This window comes from Juglans regia, chromosome 2 (assembly GCF_001411555.2).
Source record: "Juglans regia cultivar Chandler chromosome 2, Walnut 2.0, whole genome shotgun sequence".
NCBI lineage: Eukaryota > Viridiplantae > Streptophyta > Magnoliopsida > Fagales > Juglandaceae > Juglans > Juglans regia.
Window position 1 is genome coordinate 32,647,023 of NC_049902.1, and position 17,512 is coordinate 32,664,534.

At 36.9% G+C, this 17,512-nt stretch overlaps 3 protein-coding genes across 3 annotated transcripts; 1 reads left to right on the forward strand and 2 right to left on the reverse strand.

Moving 5' to 3' along the window:
• Positions 1-678: 678 nt before the first annotated feature.
• On the reverse strand, positions 679-2,831 carry LOC109011312 (labd-13Z-ene-9,15,16-triol synthase, chloroplastic-like). The gene is made up of 2 exons (XM_018992463.2): positions 1,669-2,831; positions 679-1,471 (listed from the first exon to the last, which is right to left on the reverse strand). The coding sequence occupies exons 1-2, from the start codon at positions 2,647-2,649 to the stop codon at positions 839-841; spliced, it is 1,614 nt and encodes a 537-aa protein (XP_018848008.1). The 5' UTR covers positions 2,650-2,831; the 3' UTR covers positions 679-838.
• A 1,851-nt stretch (positions 2,832-4,682) lies between these two features.
• LOC109011319 (elongation factor G-2, chloroplastic) lies at positions 4,683-9,160 on the forward strand. Its single transcript, XM_018992483.2, has 4 exons — positions 4,683-5,096; positions 6,125-7,539; positions 7,836-8,348; positions 8,880-9,160. The coding sequence occupies exons 1-4, from the start codon at positions 4,835-4,837 to the stop codon at positions 9,045-9,047; spliced, it is 2,358 nt and encodes a 785-aa protein (XP_018848028.1). The 5' UTR covers positions 4,683-4,834; the 3' UTR covers positions 9,048-9,160.
• A 3,256-nt stretch (positions 9,161-12,416) lies between these two features.
• LOC109011336 (hsp70-Hsp90 organizing protein 3-like) lies at positions 12,417-17,081 on the reverse strand. The gene is made up of 7 exons (XM_018992496.2): positions 15,958-17,081; positions 14,163-14,451; positions 13,465-13,550; positions 13,107-13,330; positions 12,935-13,001; positions 12,796-12,855; positions 12,417-12,696 (listed from the first exon to the last, which is right to left on the reverse strand). Exons 1-7 carry the CDS (start codon positions 16,846-16,848, stop codon positions 12,583-12,585), a joined length of 1,731 nt encoding a protein of 576 aa, XP_018848041.1. The 5' UTR covers positions 16,849-17,081; the 3' UTR covers positions 12,417-12,582.
• Positions 17,082-17,512: the final 431 nt, after the last annotated feature.

The window sequence follows — 17,512 nt, forward strand, 5'->3', positions numbered from 1 at the left end:
GAATAGTCCCATTTGATCAGACTCTTGATCAGTATTTTGGAAAGTGGGATAAGATACAAAATTCTCATTTTATCATTACAATTTTTTTAAATTTTCACATAAAATATAATAAACAATTCAATATTTTAAAATTCTAAAACAATAATAATATTAAAAAATAATATTTTAAACTTTAATCTAAAATAAAAAAAAATTCTCATCCCACTGTTCAAACATATCCGATACACAGGAGTCATGATAAAGAATTCTCAAAGAAAATGCTAAATTGTTAAGTACGTTGTAGTTTCTTATCAAGTACTGAACCTAGTATAGTGGTTATCAAAGAAAATCAGGTTGGAAAAGTAGACTTAATTCATACGTACGTGTATTCGCCCCCAAACTGAACTGGTGCGCGCGGGTGTATATATCGAAATAACTGGGATCGATCCCCAGCCCAAAGTTGTATGCACAGCCTATAAATGAGTATTGTTAATTACTTATTAAATGAATAGTTATTAATGCTAGTTGTTGATCATGATGTGGCACACTAATTACTACATGATCAGTAGTGCGTTCAACATGTTAATTATATATTAAGTACCTTAATTTCTAGTCAAATGCAAATCAGAATTATGTAAAATTAAAGCATGATCTCAAGCATTATTATTTAGCCAAGAAGAAGTAATTAAAGAAAGGATATAACATTAATGCATGCTTCATATATAATTTACAGGCTGACAATTAATGCTCAGGGAGCCACAGTACATGAGTACGTACAATATTCAGTGACACGAGAAATTAACTACGAAACTACATGCATGATATTTATTTATTTATATATGGATATAGCTAGAGTGGTTTATTCCTTGTAGAGCTCAGATTTAGACAGCCTTGGTACTGTTGGAATTAAAACCGTTGGCTTCACTTTCTTAGTAACCAGACCAAATCTGTCTGAAAAATCCTGCTTTGTATCCTCTGGCAATTTCCACTCGTATGCATGCAAAAACGAAGCTATTATATATTTCAGCATCCTCTCTGCAAGTGGAAGCCCCGCGCATATTCTTCTTCCGGATCCAAATGGAAAATAGTTAAAATTGTGGCCAGAATAGTCCACCTTGAATGAATCATTTAGGAACCTCTCCGGTTGAAATTCCAAGGGATTGTCCCAAAACTTTGGATCCCTGTGTATAGCCCAAACATTTAAGAAAACCCTAGTACCTTTGGGTACCCAGTACCCACCAAGAGTGCTAGATTGGCTTGGACAACGAGGTACCATGAGAGGAAGTGCTGGGTGCAAACGTAAGGTCTCCTTAATGACAACATCTAAATAATGCAATTTGGACAAATGGGACTCTTCCACTAAGTTGTCCAAACCCACAACTCGTGTCAATTCTTCATTAACTTTTCTCATTACCCCTTGATGCTGCATCAGCTCCGCTGCCAGCCATTCCAGTGTCGTTGTTGTAGTGTCCGATGCACCTATCACTATATCCTATAAATTAACACTCTAGTGAGATATTCCATAGAACGGACAAATAATAATAATAATAATAATAAATTACCTCAAAGCTAAGATTTTGTGTCTGATAAAATTTATACTAGAAATTCAACTAAAATCAAACGCTGGTTTTACTCCCAAGATGGGACTAATCTTAATAGATCAAGCACAAAGAAAAAAATGGGACATACCAAAAGCAAGGCCTTCACTTGGGTCATGCTAAGTGATGTTGCAGCATCCTCACTCTCCGTTAGCTCCAAGAGAATTTGCAAAAAGCCCTTCATTTGTTCAGTCGTTCCTGGCCCCTCTTCTAGTTTGGCCTTGGCCAAGTTCATCCGTTTTTCAATGGCACAATCAAAAATGCGATCACACCATTGGAGAATCTTCTTTGCTTCCCTTTCAATCCCTTGTAAATCAAACCTTGCAAGCACAGGGAAAAAGTCAGAAACATTTGGTTTTCCAACTAGCACCATTAGCTCCCACAACATACTCTTAAACTCGGACCCAATATCTGTCCCTTCCTGATCTCCTTGCAGCGTGCCACCCCACAGCATGCTCATGATGGTGTTCATCACCGTCATGAACGCCAATTCCCCAACATCTACGGGAGTGCCAATTTTGTCATACATCTTTCTTATGGACTTCTTAACCTCTTCTCTCCGAAGAGTAAAAGAACCATCCAGATTTGCATTGCTTAGCAGGTCTCGTGTGAATATCTTGCGCAACTTCCTCCAGTCAGGACCATAAGGTAAAAGTGTAACATCAGCTCCTCCATACGTTATAGCTAGAGCAGCTATATAATTGTCATGGTTTGCAAATATTGTGTCCTGGTCACGAACCACTTCTTTCACCAGTAATGGTGAGCTGACAACTACCCACAATTTATTTCCAAGCCAAACCTTGTAGATAGGGCCATAGACCCCTGCGAGTTCCTCAAATTTCCTATGAAGATTTGTACCCAGAAAAGGAAGGTAACCGACTAGTGGGAAACCTCGGGGGCCTGGCGGCAATGGAGGTATCACCTTCCTTGATTTATTGGCTACCCACAGGAACCAGAACACCGCAAATACAGAGAGTAAAGCAGTAAGAGTTGCTCCAGGAAGTTCGCCTTTCTCATCGTTTACATGCCACGGCCACCACAACCGCTTGGCAGAAACGCCTATATTCAACATGCAGAGCTTAATTTGTGAATGGGAAAACGTGATTATAAGAAGTAAAGATAAAAAGCCTTTAAACTTCTTGGGATGCTTCCATGCAAGTATGACACTTCTTCAGGTATGTGTGTGTGTGTGTATATATATATATATATATCATCTTGCCCTTGTTTTTGCCTGTAAGAGGATACTACTGTACTTGGCAATAAGTTACGAAAAAGTCTAGAGAACGGCCCCGGTAAATTAGCCCCGCGGCGTATCATGAGATGACGTCCATGTTTTTTCTTTCTTCTGACAGTGTAAAACATGTTTCTTTCCTTTTTTTTTTTCCAAAATTTTAAATAAATAAAAAATCAAATGCATTAGAATTAAACTTGGATAATTGAATAAAATTTGGACGTACAATTGGTGTAAATCTCTTACTTTTTATGGTACAATTGAACTTGTATAATGGAATAAAATTTAGACAATACTAGAGTGATTATAAAATATGCACACTAGTATAAATTAGTTTTTTATTTTATTTTATTATTTTTATTTAATAATTTTTTAAATATTCTTAATCATTAAAAAAATAAATTTTCTTAACTATTAAAAAAAATAAAATAATAAAAAAATATGAATAAACATATTAGGTAGACATATTATCATTTTTCATAAGATTTTATTACGCGATAACTTGTGCAATTGGCACTATCATATTTTTTTTCAGATTTATTTAGTTTCTTAACTTTCCTTTATTTATGGCTTAATTCCTGAGTAAATAAACGAGTCAAAATCAGTTTAGGGGATAGTTCTTTCATTTATGGCTTAGTTCCTGATGGCTTAGTTCCTGATGGCTTAGTTCCAAAGAACTTAACTAAAATGAAACTAATATATTTTTTAACTTAACTAAAATGAAAGCACTTCTTTATGAGATAGAATCGTTGCTTTCACAATGGTAGAAAATTCTTCAAGGCCTCTCCTCACAGCATCAGCTTGCTCACACCAGACTGAAAGAGAGAAAATTGAAAGAAAAGGAATAAAATTGACTGAAATATATAATTTTTTTTTTTTAAAGATATTTTAATTTTTTTATTTAAAAAATTAAAATAAATAAAATAAATAAAATGAGTACAATTATAAAAAAAAAAAAAATAAAGTTAAAAAAAGATGTCAAGTCAGTGTACACCGCGGGGCAGGTTAAATGGGGCCGTTCCGTAGCAAGATAAGAATCATAAGATTTTAGATAAGGTTTGTATGGATTGTATAGACTATAGAGTCATTTCAAATAATTGTACGAAAAAAGCATCCCTATGAATGCTAGGCCTAAGCTGGGCGGCGCCTAGTCCAAAGAAGAAAGTCTGGCCCACAACCATTATTTAACTTTCTTTTGTGCATATCCGGAGCTTTGGGGCACAAATTAATGATATTTTGTTGTTCGAATCTCTCAAGTATCTCTATGGATCTTTCGATTATATTGAAATGCATAACAAATATTAGAGTGCAGATTAAAATTCTAGGGCCCCCAAACGGATGGAAACAGAGCTTGTGCTTCAATGGATAATTAAAAGCCAGCTCGTTAATGGGCCAGACTTCAAACAAAATTGGGCTAGGACAGCTTCTCCTTTTAATATCTGAGGCTGAATTTTGAATGGGACCCGGCCCATAATATGAAGTTCAATTTCTGGGCTGAGCTTTACACCCTACCCTCTTCAGAATTCGACTTCAAGTTTAGTTTTATTTTTTATTTTTTTATTTTTTGGGGTCATAGTTATATATCATATTCAAACAACTTAATTTTCATATTTGGATATAGAAGGTATACAATAATTTATATTTTCAGAGTATGAAAAGTAACGTACTATATATTAATTAAGATTAATATTTATATTAAATATATAATAATCTTAGTTAATATTTATATCAATTAAAATTAAAATATATATATATAAACTTAGTTACATAGAATGATACTATTTTATTACCCATAATCCAAGAATACCCTCATCTATATTAATAATTTTTCTGGAACTATGTGGAATGTGGCATTTGTCATTTAGCAAGAATCTGAGGGGGGAAAAAAACCATCATGTTCAGAACGACCAAAAAGGAAAGGCAAGCCAAACCATCAAGTTTTCCCTTGTACCAGAGGTGACACAGAGAGAGCCAGCCCAAAATAACTAACGTAGTCTCACTCACGCTGTCACGCGCGCAGGCAAATATGGCGGCAGAGTCAGTGAGAGGATCAGCTTCGTCGGTGTGCAATTTCAGTGTAAATGGGTCACAAAGAAGGTCTACAATTCCGCTCACTCGGGCTCGGTTTCTGGGTCTTCGTCCTCCTCGACGACCACCCTCTTCGTCTTTCGCTTCATTATCTTCTTCTTCCCATTTCGTTAACGTTTTGCTATTCAGCTCATTATCTTCGACGCCCTCCACTTGGCGGAGCAGCAGAAGCTTTTCTGTCTTCGCCATGGCAGCTGACGGTCTCTCTCTATCTCTTAGTCTTAGTTTCTCTGACTAGTGTAGTTTGAAGTTTAATTTTCTTGAAATGATTTTCGTCTACCCTTTTATTTAAGTTGTTAATTTATGTAGGTAATTTTTTTAATTAATAGTCAATGAATTGTTGAATTACTTGTATAGTTCAGTTTATGTTTGGTTTCTTTTGCTTCCCCGCTTAAAATGAATCAAATCAAATTCTCATTTCAGAAGAAAGTTTTCATTTTGGACTACCTCGTCCCCTCTTTTGTGTACAAGTTCTTTTCTGATTTGTTTATGTAATTTGTAGTTTCTTTCGAGTTCAATGGACGCTGACTGTCAATTTCCAATTTCAGTGGGCAAAATTGGTAATTGGTTATATTTTCTTGTTTTGGGTTTCTTAAAGGAAGGCGTTAGGATGTTATGTGGAGATGAAATGAATCCATTTCTGCGTCCATTGTATTGCTAAACAAACAATAGAATTTTTGGAATGAATGTCAAATGATATAAAAATAAGTCAGCCTCTACATCATCTGAAATAGTACCATTTGGCTATTTCAGAAATACAATTATCATGCTACACAAATACAATTTAGTGTTCCGGTGCATATTGGCATTAAATACAAATAATAGTAACCCTTCTCTTTTATCTTTCGAAAGTTCTTCATATCGAGGTAGGGTTAAGTGAAACATGTTCAAGGAAGCTTGGCTATCATGATTCCTGGTGTTGATATTCCACTCCAAAAACTCCCATTTTGTAAGTATCAAGAAAAAAGAACAGTTCCTTTTGCTATGTCTTGGAAATATGTTCTATATATGGTAGTGGCTATAAGATTACTGTGGCAAAAGCCAATTTTACTTTCATTTTATCATCAGAAAATTCAGCTCAATTCTTTAAAATGGAGACAAAAAGTTTTGATTTGACCTGTAAATGGATTTGTGTAACTTAGAAAGCTATTTGTAGTTTGGGCAAGCTTCTGTGTATGAGGCTATGAGCTAACATAGCAGAGTTGAATTTCTTTTGTCTTTTTGGCAGAGTCAAAGCGTGCGGTACCATTGAAGGATTATCGTAATATTGGAATTATGGCTCACATAGATGCGGGGAAAACTACTACAACCGAGAGGATTCTTTATTATACAGGAAGAAACTATAAAATAGGTGAGGTGCATGAAGGTACAGCTACAATGGACTGGATGGAGCAAGAACAAGAAAGAGGGATTACTATAACATCTGCTGCTACTACTACATTTTGGAACAAACATCGGATTAACATCATTGATACTCCTGGCCATGTCGACTTCACTCTTGAAGTGGAGCGAGCTCTTAGGGTATTGGATGGTGCTATATGCTTGTTTGATAGTGTTGCTGGTGTGGAACCACAATCTGAAACTGTGTGGAGGCAAGCTGATAAATATGGGGTACCCAGAATTTGCTTTGTCAATAAGATGGATCGTCTTGGAGCAAACTTTTTCCGAACAAGAGACATGATAGTGACAAATTTGGGAGCTAAACCACTGGTGATTCAAATACCAGTTTGTTCAGAAGATAATTTTCAGGGAGTCATTGATCTCGTGAAGATGAAGGCTATACTTTGGTCAGGAGAAGAGTTGGGTGCTAAGTTTGTGTATGAGGATATTCCAGCAGATCTTCAGGAGCTGTCACTAGAGTATCGGTCACAGATGATAGAAACCATAGTTGAGTTAGATGATCAGGCTATGGAGAGCTACCTCGAAGGAATTAATTCTGATGAGGAAACCATTAAGAAATTAATAAGAAAGGGAACTATTGAAAGCAGTTTTGTCCCAGTATTATGTGGCTCGGCTTTTAAAAATAAGGGGGTTCAACCATTGCTTGATGCTGTTGTGGATTATTTGCCTTCTCCAATTGACTTGCCAGCAATGAAGGGAACTGACCCAGAAAACCCAGAAGTGACGATTGAAAGGGCTGCAAGTGATGATGAACCATTTTCCGGACTTGCTTTCAAGATCATGAGTGATCCATTCGTGGGATCCCTTACATTTGTGAGAGTGTATTCAGGGATGCTAGCTGCAGGATCTTATGTACTGAATGCAAACAAAGTAAAAAAAGAGAGGATCGGTAGACTTCTAGAAATGCATGCAAACAGTAGAGAGGACGTTAAGGTTGCTTTAACAGGTGACATCGTTGCCCTTGGTGGTCTAAAAGATACCATTACAGGAGAAACTTTGTGTGATCCTGAGAATCCTGTTGTGCTCGAACGCATGGATTTCCCTGAACCTGTGATTAAGGTTGCAATTGAACCCAAGACTAAAGCTGATATTGATAAGATGGCAGCCGGGTTGGTCAAACTTGCTCAAGAAGACCCTTCTTTTCACTTCTCACGAGATGAAGAGATCAACCAGACAGTGATCGAAGGGATGGGAGAATTGCACCTTGAGATTATTGTTGATCGGCTCAAGAGGGAGTTTAAGGTTTATATGCAAAACTCCATATATTTGGTTTTCAGTACATATATTAGCTTCTCAGGCTCATAATGTAGTCTTTGACACCTTGTAAGGTGTTTCTTTGGTATATTACTTTAACCACCATGCGCATGAACAAACATGTCAACCACCTCTATATTACCAAGCTCCTTGATAGAATCAGTACATTTCATCAAGCTTTTCTATTAGAGATATTAATTAGTGTAGGAGAATATAAAAAGAACACTACTCTTGGCTTTTAAGGTAATTTGACTTGCCATAACTTGGTTGCTTGTTGCACATAGGTGGAAGCTAATGTCGGTGCTCCTCAAGTAAATTACCGAGAAAGCATTTCTAGAGTCTCAGAGGTGAAATACGTTCACAAGAAACAGTCTGGTGGACAAGGTCAGTTTGCTGACCTCACCATACGATTTGAACCCATGGAAGCAGGTAGCGGATATGAATTCAAGAGCGAAATCAAGGGAGGTGCAGTGCCCAAAGAATACATTCCAGGGGTGATGAAAGGATTGGAGGAATGCATGAGTAATGGTGTGCTTGCAGGATATCCTGTTGTTGATGTACGTGCAGTGCTAGTAGATGGTTCTTACCATGATGTTGATTCAAGTGTCCTGGCATTCCAGCTGGCAGCCAGAGGAGCTTTTCGTGAAGGGATGAGGAAGGCTGCCCCAAAGATGCTTGAACCTATAATGAAAGTTGAAGTTGTCACGCCTGAAGAACATTTAGGAGATGTTATTGGTGATCTAAACTCAAGGAGAGGTCAAATCAACAACTTCGGTGACAAGCCTGGTGGTCTGAAGGTATGCCTAATGACCTCTTACATCTTGCTTAAACTTTTTGATCCTATATCTTAAAGATCTCTTACAATTGCATGGTATCCCTTATTTTTCAGTCAATCTGGTTGCATTTGTAATTTCATGCCACCATCTATGTCTACAAAGACCAAGTTTAATGTATGATCCTCATGATCTATTAATTTCTTGATTGTAAATCTGTGCTTGTACACTTTTATCTTGGGATTTCAATACCAAGTTCTAACTTTTTGGAAGCCAGTATCCCCTTACCCTACCCCCACCCCTGGAAAAGCAAATGGAAGAAAAAAAATGAATAAAAAGAAATTTGACGTGAGGGAATTGCCAATTGTAATGGTCACTCTTCATGGGCCCTTCTTACCGTAGTCTGGACTTTTTCCCCTCGCAAACGAATGCCTTCAAACAAGAAATAAAAAGCTGATCGGCACTTGATGATCATAAGCTTCGTTATTTTCTTCTGATCCATTCTTTTGAGGTTTTGATATCCCTTTTACTGGTGGTTTCGGAATGTTATTGCAGGTGGTTGATGCGCTGGTCCCTCTGGCAGAGATGTTCCAGTATGTTAGCACACTCCGAGGGATGACAAAAGGTCGTGCATCCTACACCATGCAATTAGCCAAGTTTGATGTTGTACCTCAATACATCCAGGATCAGCTCGCTGCCAAGGAGCAACAGGTTGCTGCATAAATTGGTACACCTATTCAAGAACAAGTAATGCTACATGCTATCGTGAAGTGGCAAGCGTCTTGTAGTCGCTTTGAAAAAAAGTAGAGTCTACTATTAAAAAATTAATTTTTTTACATGTGGATCCTGTATATATTTATTTTTTTCAAAGTGATTGTACGGCACTTACGCACTCACGACTGCAACTATCATTTCTCTTCAATAATAAGGGAGTGGCATATTTTTTGACATTTTAGTATTTAGAATGTTCAATTCTCCTTTACATTTCTTTTTACCCTTTGCATATACCTGTCCTGGCCATGGGCCAGTTTGGACCTATTATTTTTTTTGTTTTCTTTTATGTTATGTAAGGAAATGGACCATAGAGTAGTTGGGCCGTTAGTTTGTTATTTTCTTTTATCCAGTCTATTAATTATTAGTCTTGGATCATGTTTTATCAAGGCTAAGTCCTTTTTCAGATATTTGGCAAGACTCTAGCATATATGCTCACTGTAGCAACCAAAACGAACTATCAAGAATCTTAATACAATATTTTCTTATTTCTGATCTCAATCCCTTTTCTCTTGGAAGCTAGGTCAACCTCGAATCTGACTAATTTCCTTGTATTTTCTCTTGTATTTTCTAGTCTTTCAAATACCAACTATCAAGTGTGTTACAAGTGGTATCTAAAGACAGGTTTTCCTTGATAGCTACTTCATCAAATCATGAAAATGGAAGAAATTATCTCATCATTACTCAAAATTAAAGAGATGGTCGAGCAGTCGCAACAACATTTTGAAGTTATTTTGCATATATTCAAATATGTCGAGAACAATGTTGAAGGCTTCAGGAATAGCTTCAAGGAAAAATTCACCTATCTGGAACAAGAGCTCCGTGCATTGCAGGAAGAGGAACATCAAAGCAAGGGTCATCTTGTCGAAATTTCTTTTCCCAAATATTCTCTTGCACATCCGAAATTAACTTTTCAACACTCAAGTTTCCCTCTCAGATTTTTGTTTCCATCACTTTCCAGAAATGATTTCATCTTTCATTCCCTTCCGTCAGACGTTCCAAGCAATGTCCATACAATTATCAGAGAAGGAAAAACCATCAGGATGGATCTAGATATTAGATGGAAATTTGATCCTGGTGATCTCCGATTACTACCCTCATGTTTCTTCTTCGTTAACATCTATCTCTTTCAATGTTGCTTTAAATCTGAAAACCCTACATATGTCTATCTCTATCAATGTCATTTTCACTCAGCAGAACATCCTCTCTCCTCCCTCCCTTTTCGCCAAAAGTTAGCAATGGATTGGGAGAGTTCGAGTGACTTCTTCGAGATAAACCGTGGATTACTCTTTGGAGATGAAGAGTACGACTATGAGGCAAGTTTATTTTCTTTTGATTTTCAGACTTGGAACGAAGGGGTCTTTGAGGCCGTCGGCGACAAAGTCGAGCTCGAGCATGGGTGCGCTGGCGTGGACCATGAATAGGCTTGCTAGCCCCTCCACCGTGCTTCGTCTCCTGCAGGTCTTTCTGGTTATAAGCTACATTCCAACACCGATATCACGACAACACCGAGATCACAGTCGCATATCACAGTCCATCTTCAACACAGTCCATTCTCAACCTCCATCATCGCTGGGCACTCCATCTGCTACTTGGACCTGCAAGGCAGTTCTGGAAGATACTCATACGAGGACCACTGCGAACTTCGATTTAGAGGGTCATGAAAATGAAAATGAACCAAGTCAGCAACATGATCCCAAGGTTGCTAAAATGCTTGGAAAGGGCTATTTTTCAAGGGATGAATGGCGACGGTGGAGCAGTGAAGAAGATGAGTCCCCTTTTGAATTTTGGCTGGAGGTAGCTTTGGAGGCTATTTGTAATTTTCTTGCTAGAGGCAGGGGTGTAATCAGTCCGGTCCGGTTGGTTTTGGATAAAATCTAGAATCGAACCGGTATATATCGATTTTTTATTTTTTAAAATCGATTACGCTCCGGTTACCCTCCTAAACTGGTATATCCGGTTTTATCGGTTTTCGATCCGGTCCGATCCAGTTTTCTAAATTTTTTAAAATGTGAAAAATATATAATAAAATATTACTTTTTATAATAAAATATTATTAATAATTTAATATATATATTATGTTTAAAGCACATGATTAATTAAATTTTCATTTTTCAGATTAAACTTTTATTTTATAAATTATAATAACATTATCTTATATATAATTATATTAATAACATATGATCAAATAAATTATAAATATTTATATTTAATATTAATATTTTATTTTATAATTTATAAATTATAATATGAAATTATTTCATATATGATATATAATTATATATTATATATAAAAATTTAATATATTATTATATATTATATATAAAACTTAAATATATAAATATTTTATATAATATATAAAATTAATTTTTATATATATATTTTTTCAACCAGTCCGGTTCGATCTGATCCGATTTCAAAAATTACGAAATCAAAATCGGATTGATTTTGGCCGATTTTCATAATATAGAAATCAGTTTCGAACCGGACCGATTCTAAACCGGACCAACGGATCCGGTCCAATTCAATCTAGTCTAATTTTTTGATTTAAATTTACACCCGTAGCTGCACGTCATAACTTGAACAGAATTCGTAAATTGAAGAATGAACAGAATTCGTCCAAAAGGCTATAGACCCTTTGCAATCGATGGGATTTTACTGATTGTTTTCCTTTATGTTATGTAAGGAAGTGGGCTAGAGTAGTCGGGCCTTAAATTTATTATTTTCTTTTATTCAGTCCGTTTGTTATTAGTCTTGAGTCATGTTTTATCAAAGCTAAGTCATTTTTTAGATATTAAGTAAGACTCTTAACATATATGCTCACTGTAACGATACTTTTCCTCTTAGAGGCAGTCAATCTCGAATTTAATTAATTTTCTTAAATTTTCTAGTCATCCAAACACTAACTATCTAGTATCAGGTGTGCAAGGGAGTGTTAACATGTCAATAGTACCGTTGCTTCTTTTTTACTACTCTTTTTTTTCTTTTTTCTTTTTTTATCTTTTAGGTTCTCTTTTTATCTGTGCCATTCGCACAACTCCGACTACAAAACTGACGGGGGACCAACAGCATGTCAAGATTTCTCGTTGGTTTTCTCCCTCAAGCTACGTACTTCCACCGAGGGACAGCTCTCACTGATATTTCAAAACATGGGGGTAGTGAATGTGCATCCTTGATGTAATTGACCCCCAGAATAAATCCACATGCACTGCGGGCCGTTAAGAATGTGCCTTGATGCAACATGCCTATCCATAGCTAGAATGTGCATCTGGAGAGAGAGAGAGAGAGAGAGAGAGAGAGAGAGAGAGAGAGAGAGAGAGGTGGCCAAAAACACAAGAAATACCTTCATTGATCAACTTCAAAGAGATAAAAATCTCGAAAGTTTTTCCAAGTTTTTTTTTTTTTTATAATGAAATAATTCACTCAATTCTCACAAGTACATTTTGAGTGACGCAAAAGCTTTTTCTTGTGAAATATTTCCACAGTTTCATCTCATCTGAACAATTCCAGCACTAATCAGCTTCTGTATCTTGCTCATCACCATTGGGTTCTTTGTGTGTTCCTGAGCAGACTTGGGATTTTCCTGGAAATCTATCAACACCTGCATTTATCACCCAAATTATTCAATCAATATTGCAGAGAAATCAGTAAAGAATACAAATTCATTCTTAAGGCCCAAAAAAAAAAAAAGTCCGCATACCTGTCTCATAACGGGGTCTTGGAGGATGTTCTGAATTTCAGGGTCCTGCATTGCCTTAGCCTGCAAGATGGCGACTTCATTAGGACCACATTCAACAAGTTTCAAAATCAATGTTAACAAGAGCTTGAAAATGTCGTACCCGTCTCTCCTCCAATTCCTCAGGGCTCAAATCCCCACGACTGGCCTTATTAATTTGTTCTACGCATCTGCACCAGATTTTCGAATGGCAATTAATCAAAGCTCTTTTAATTCATGCATGCGTGGACGGAGACAGTCCAATTAAGAACCAAAGATGTGCTCATGTTCCATACCTCCTCACACCATCAAGCAATTCAGGGTTGCTAGGATCATGTTTCAGCCCCTCCTGATAGGTTTCTAAAGCTTTGTCGTATTCTTTCATGAAGAACTGGACAGCACCTTTTCTAGTATATCCCTTGGAAAAGGTTGGATCAAGCTCAATACACTTCTCCGCATCTTTCAATCCCTCAGGCAAAGCCCCAAGTTTTGTGTAGCATGCAGCTCTATTACTATATGCCTGCAAGGCAGCAAGTGTTTCAAGGGATCCACAGCATTAGCTCTAAAAAAATTTGAAATAAACTATGGACATCCATGGCATCGCAGGGGATCCAAGGACCACTAGTAAATAAGGATAGTCTAAGTGCCTCTTACCTTTGGATCTTTGGGATTCCTTCTCAGGGATTCGGTGTAATGCTTCACAGCCTCCGGATACTTTTGCTGCTTGAAATACTCATTGCCTACAATGTCAATGACTCAATGGGTACCATCAATAAGCAGTCAACCACAAGATATTTGTGAAGGATGCACTGAACATATTCCAGTGATCGCAGAAAGACAGCCCCAAAACCTTCAATCCAATAACAGCTGAATGCAAAAATCACATGGGCCCCATGTAATAGAGGTACGAATAGAATTTCAAAAATTATGAATGCGGCCCGTTCAAAGCAAGCACATGGTTGCAACTAAAGTCAAATGAATATAGAAAGGCATAAAGTAAATAGAATTGAAATGGGTTCACAAGTCTACGTTATATGACAAAACTATTTGTGGGAATGAAAATAAGGCTGGTTTGGTTCCACAGACCAAACTATCTCATATTATCTCATCTCATCTCATATCATATAATCATTATAATTTTCTCAAACTCCTATATAAAATATAATAAATAATTTCAACTTTTTCAAATCTTAAAAATGAAATTAATATTAAAAAATTATATTCTAACAATATTTTATTCAACTTTTAACTTTTATCTAATCTCATATGTGTAACCAAATGAAACCTCAAGAGAAAGAAACCACAGCATCATGCAAATAAAACATCATGTTAAGTATAATAGAAAGGAATACCTTTCTCACGCTCCTCATCAGCAACTTTGGGATCGAAGTACTCTTGTTGCTCCAGTTCCTTCTTTGCTTTTTCAGCATCATTTAGTTTCTTCAATGTGTCTGGGTTGCGATGCTCTGTAAGAGCTTTCTGGAAAGTCTCAATAGCGGGTTCATAGTCCTTTGAGCATTTTGCCATTTTCATCAGGGCAGTTCCCTTCCTAGTTAAAGCTTTTGCTATCATCTTAAAGTCTGATCTAAGCTCTCTTCCCCTTTCAATTGCCTTCTCACAATCTTTAATACATTCGTCATACTGAAGCAGCATTAACAGCAAGGATTAGACTGTAATTAGTTTTTTTATTGGCAAACAAAATCTTATTGAAAATAATAAGAGACAAAATCCAAATACACGGGCCATATACAAGAGCTCAACCTATGCTAGACTAGATAATTTTTTTTTTTCATCTGTAATGCAAGACTAAATAAAATTAGATAAATACAAATAGCAGAAAGCTTAATATAACCCAGCATAATAGTTCACATGCTTGCTGCGCGTATGCGTCAAACTATAACAAGAAGAAAGGGGAGTTGTCGGTACAAGTTTTAGACTCAACCTGTTCATCAAACATAAACAACAATAGTGGTTGCAAAAGCTAGGGCCGTTGATGATGATACACAGTGCAGAAATCAATATGAAGCCAATTATACGTAATATTTAAAAATTAACGTTTCAAGATGGCTCGAGTTAGATCAGAATCAGCATATTTATTTAGTCAAAAGTGAATTAATATCCGGTACAACAATCCTCAGTTAATCAACACCTAAGATCAAAGAGCATAAGCTACTTGGAAATCATATAATGATTAATGACCCCCAACATCTACATGACATAAACCACAACTAATTATACCATACAACCCAATATGTTAGCAATTAAATACCATAATTTCTACCAGTGTTGTCTCCTCAACCTTCTTCATTCTCAAGCCTTAGTAACACATGCTGCATTGAGATGGATTAATAAAATCTAAACAGAGCACATATAACAAACCCAACTCTCAAGTCGAGAATACATGATATTGGTTGAGAGTGTGTGTGACCATGGTGGACCCATCCCCTTAATCGACGTAGAAGCTTCAGATTTGGCATGTTAAGAAAAGAATTTGTCACAACGCTTTATGACAAGCAAAAGAACCCCGCAGCTATCCACTGAGTCATGCTCTTATAAAACGTACTTAGCACTAATCACGACTATATTCCTTAACGATACCTGTGGTAGTTAATAAAAAAAACCATCCAAACATAAAGAAAACGGAAAGCAAAGAAGAAACATAGTAGAAAAGGTATGTCATACGAAACCTAAAACGTAAAATAGTAGTGTTTTGTAAGTTCTATTAAAATGCATTTGAATATAAATAAATTGAGATGTGTTTGAATGTACAAAATAGGTTAGATTCAGACGGGTTTAAACTTTTTATGGGACGATCAAAAAATAGTGATCTCATTGATGATTTGAGATGAGTTGACGATCTTAGCCTAATCTGCCAATGGCTTCGTTTCAAAGTAAACATCCTCGAACCATCCAAGCACTCAGTCAAGGTATTACAATCAATCAGAATTTCAGTTGAAATAAAATCTAAGCAATCCAAGCAATTACTTTTCTTATATAAATCAAAATTGTAAAATTTATAGGTCTCTCTCTTGTACGTCACAGCAGACAGTATTTTATAGGTGTGTCTCTTGTATACTAACGTTGCGCTTTGAGTTTACCAATAAAAATCTTTCTACTTATCGGAAAAAATAAACCAAATTTATATACCTGTCCCATTTCCAGATAAGTGGCAGCCCGGTTCATAATATAGGAAATATCCTCGTCATCCAACTCCATCGCCTTCGTATAATGCGCAATTGCCGTATCAAAATCCTTCTTCTTGTAGGCAGCATTACCCCATTCCTTTTCCTTCTGCGCCCGCGCCTTCCTCTCCTTTGCCTCTTTTTCCTCCTCCGTCAGATCCATCGGCTCCGTTTCCGGCTCTGGCTCCTTCTCCGGCTCGGCCTCCGCGGGTCTCTTTCTCTCAGGCGGCTGCGGCGATGGAGAAGACTCCGGCATCTCCATGTCATCCGAAGTAGGTGTCCGTAATTTTATGTTAAGCAAAACCCCAAGCGCTTCCATAACCCTCTGGTCCTTGAGATAGAGGTTGAGATTACTAGGGCTTTTCTGAATATCCTGCATCATCTTCACGAAATCGGGCTGTTGAAGATAGGCCCTGGTGCTTGGATCGGCCGTGAGCTTGGCCCACATCTCGGGGCCAGAGAACGCGTCTCCGAAGGGGTTGCTCGGCGGCGCCCGGGACCTGGAAGCGGCGGACTGGGCGTCAGCTAAGCCGGACTTGAGGGCCTCGTTGTTGGGGTCGTAATCGAGGCCCTTCTTGTAAGCAGAGACGGCATCATCGTGGTGACCCAAGCCGAGGTAAGCCGCGCCGAGCCGGCTGTAGCCCTTGGACCAGTCGGGCTTGAGCTCCACGGTTTTCTTTGCGTCGGTCAAGGCATCGGAGTACTGGTGCATAGAGGCATAGGCGGCAGATCGATTCGAGTAGAGAACATGGTTGGTTGGGGCAAGCGAGATGGCTTCCGAGAAGTGATGCACGGCGCCTGAGAAATCACCGGCAGAGAAGGCGGCGTTACCCTTGGCTTTGGCTTCATCGGCCATGGTTAGGAATCAGAGAAGAATACAAAATCGCAAAGAGGGGGAGTAGGGGTTAAGCGGAATAGAGGTGCGTACAGATTACAGGAGGTTGTAGAAGAAACTGGAGAGTTGTTGTAACAAGGGCGAGCTTATAAAACCAAAAAGAAAGAAGATACGAGAGAGTTCCGGTGTAATGGGTTCTGGAAGGTTCCGTTAGTGCAAAAGACTCATCTCCAGCGTTTGGTAACGGAATAATTAGCTTCTTCATTAATGGATTGACTGATTAATATGAAATTATGAATATTTATTTACGTGCATTTAGATAGTGAATTAGGATAAAATTAAAAATTAAATAAAATTTTATTAAAATTTTATTTTTTAATATTATTATTATTTTAAAAATTTTAAAAATTAAATTATTTATTATATTTTATATAAAAATTTAAAAAAATTATAATGATGAAATGAGATGATTTCACTACCTAAACAGAGCCTATATTTTTATTATTCTTCTTTGACATATTTTAATATATTTAATCACTAAACTTATATTGCATAAAATTTTTATGATTAAAAATAATAAATTCAAAATAAATTATATTTACTTGTTTCTAGGTTTATGTTTCTTAATTTAGTTATAGATAGTGATTATCAAGTATGTTTTTTCATGACATAATTGTATAATTTG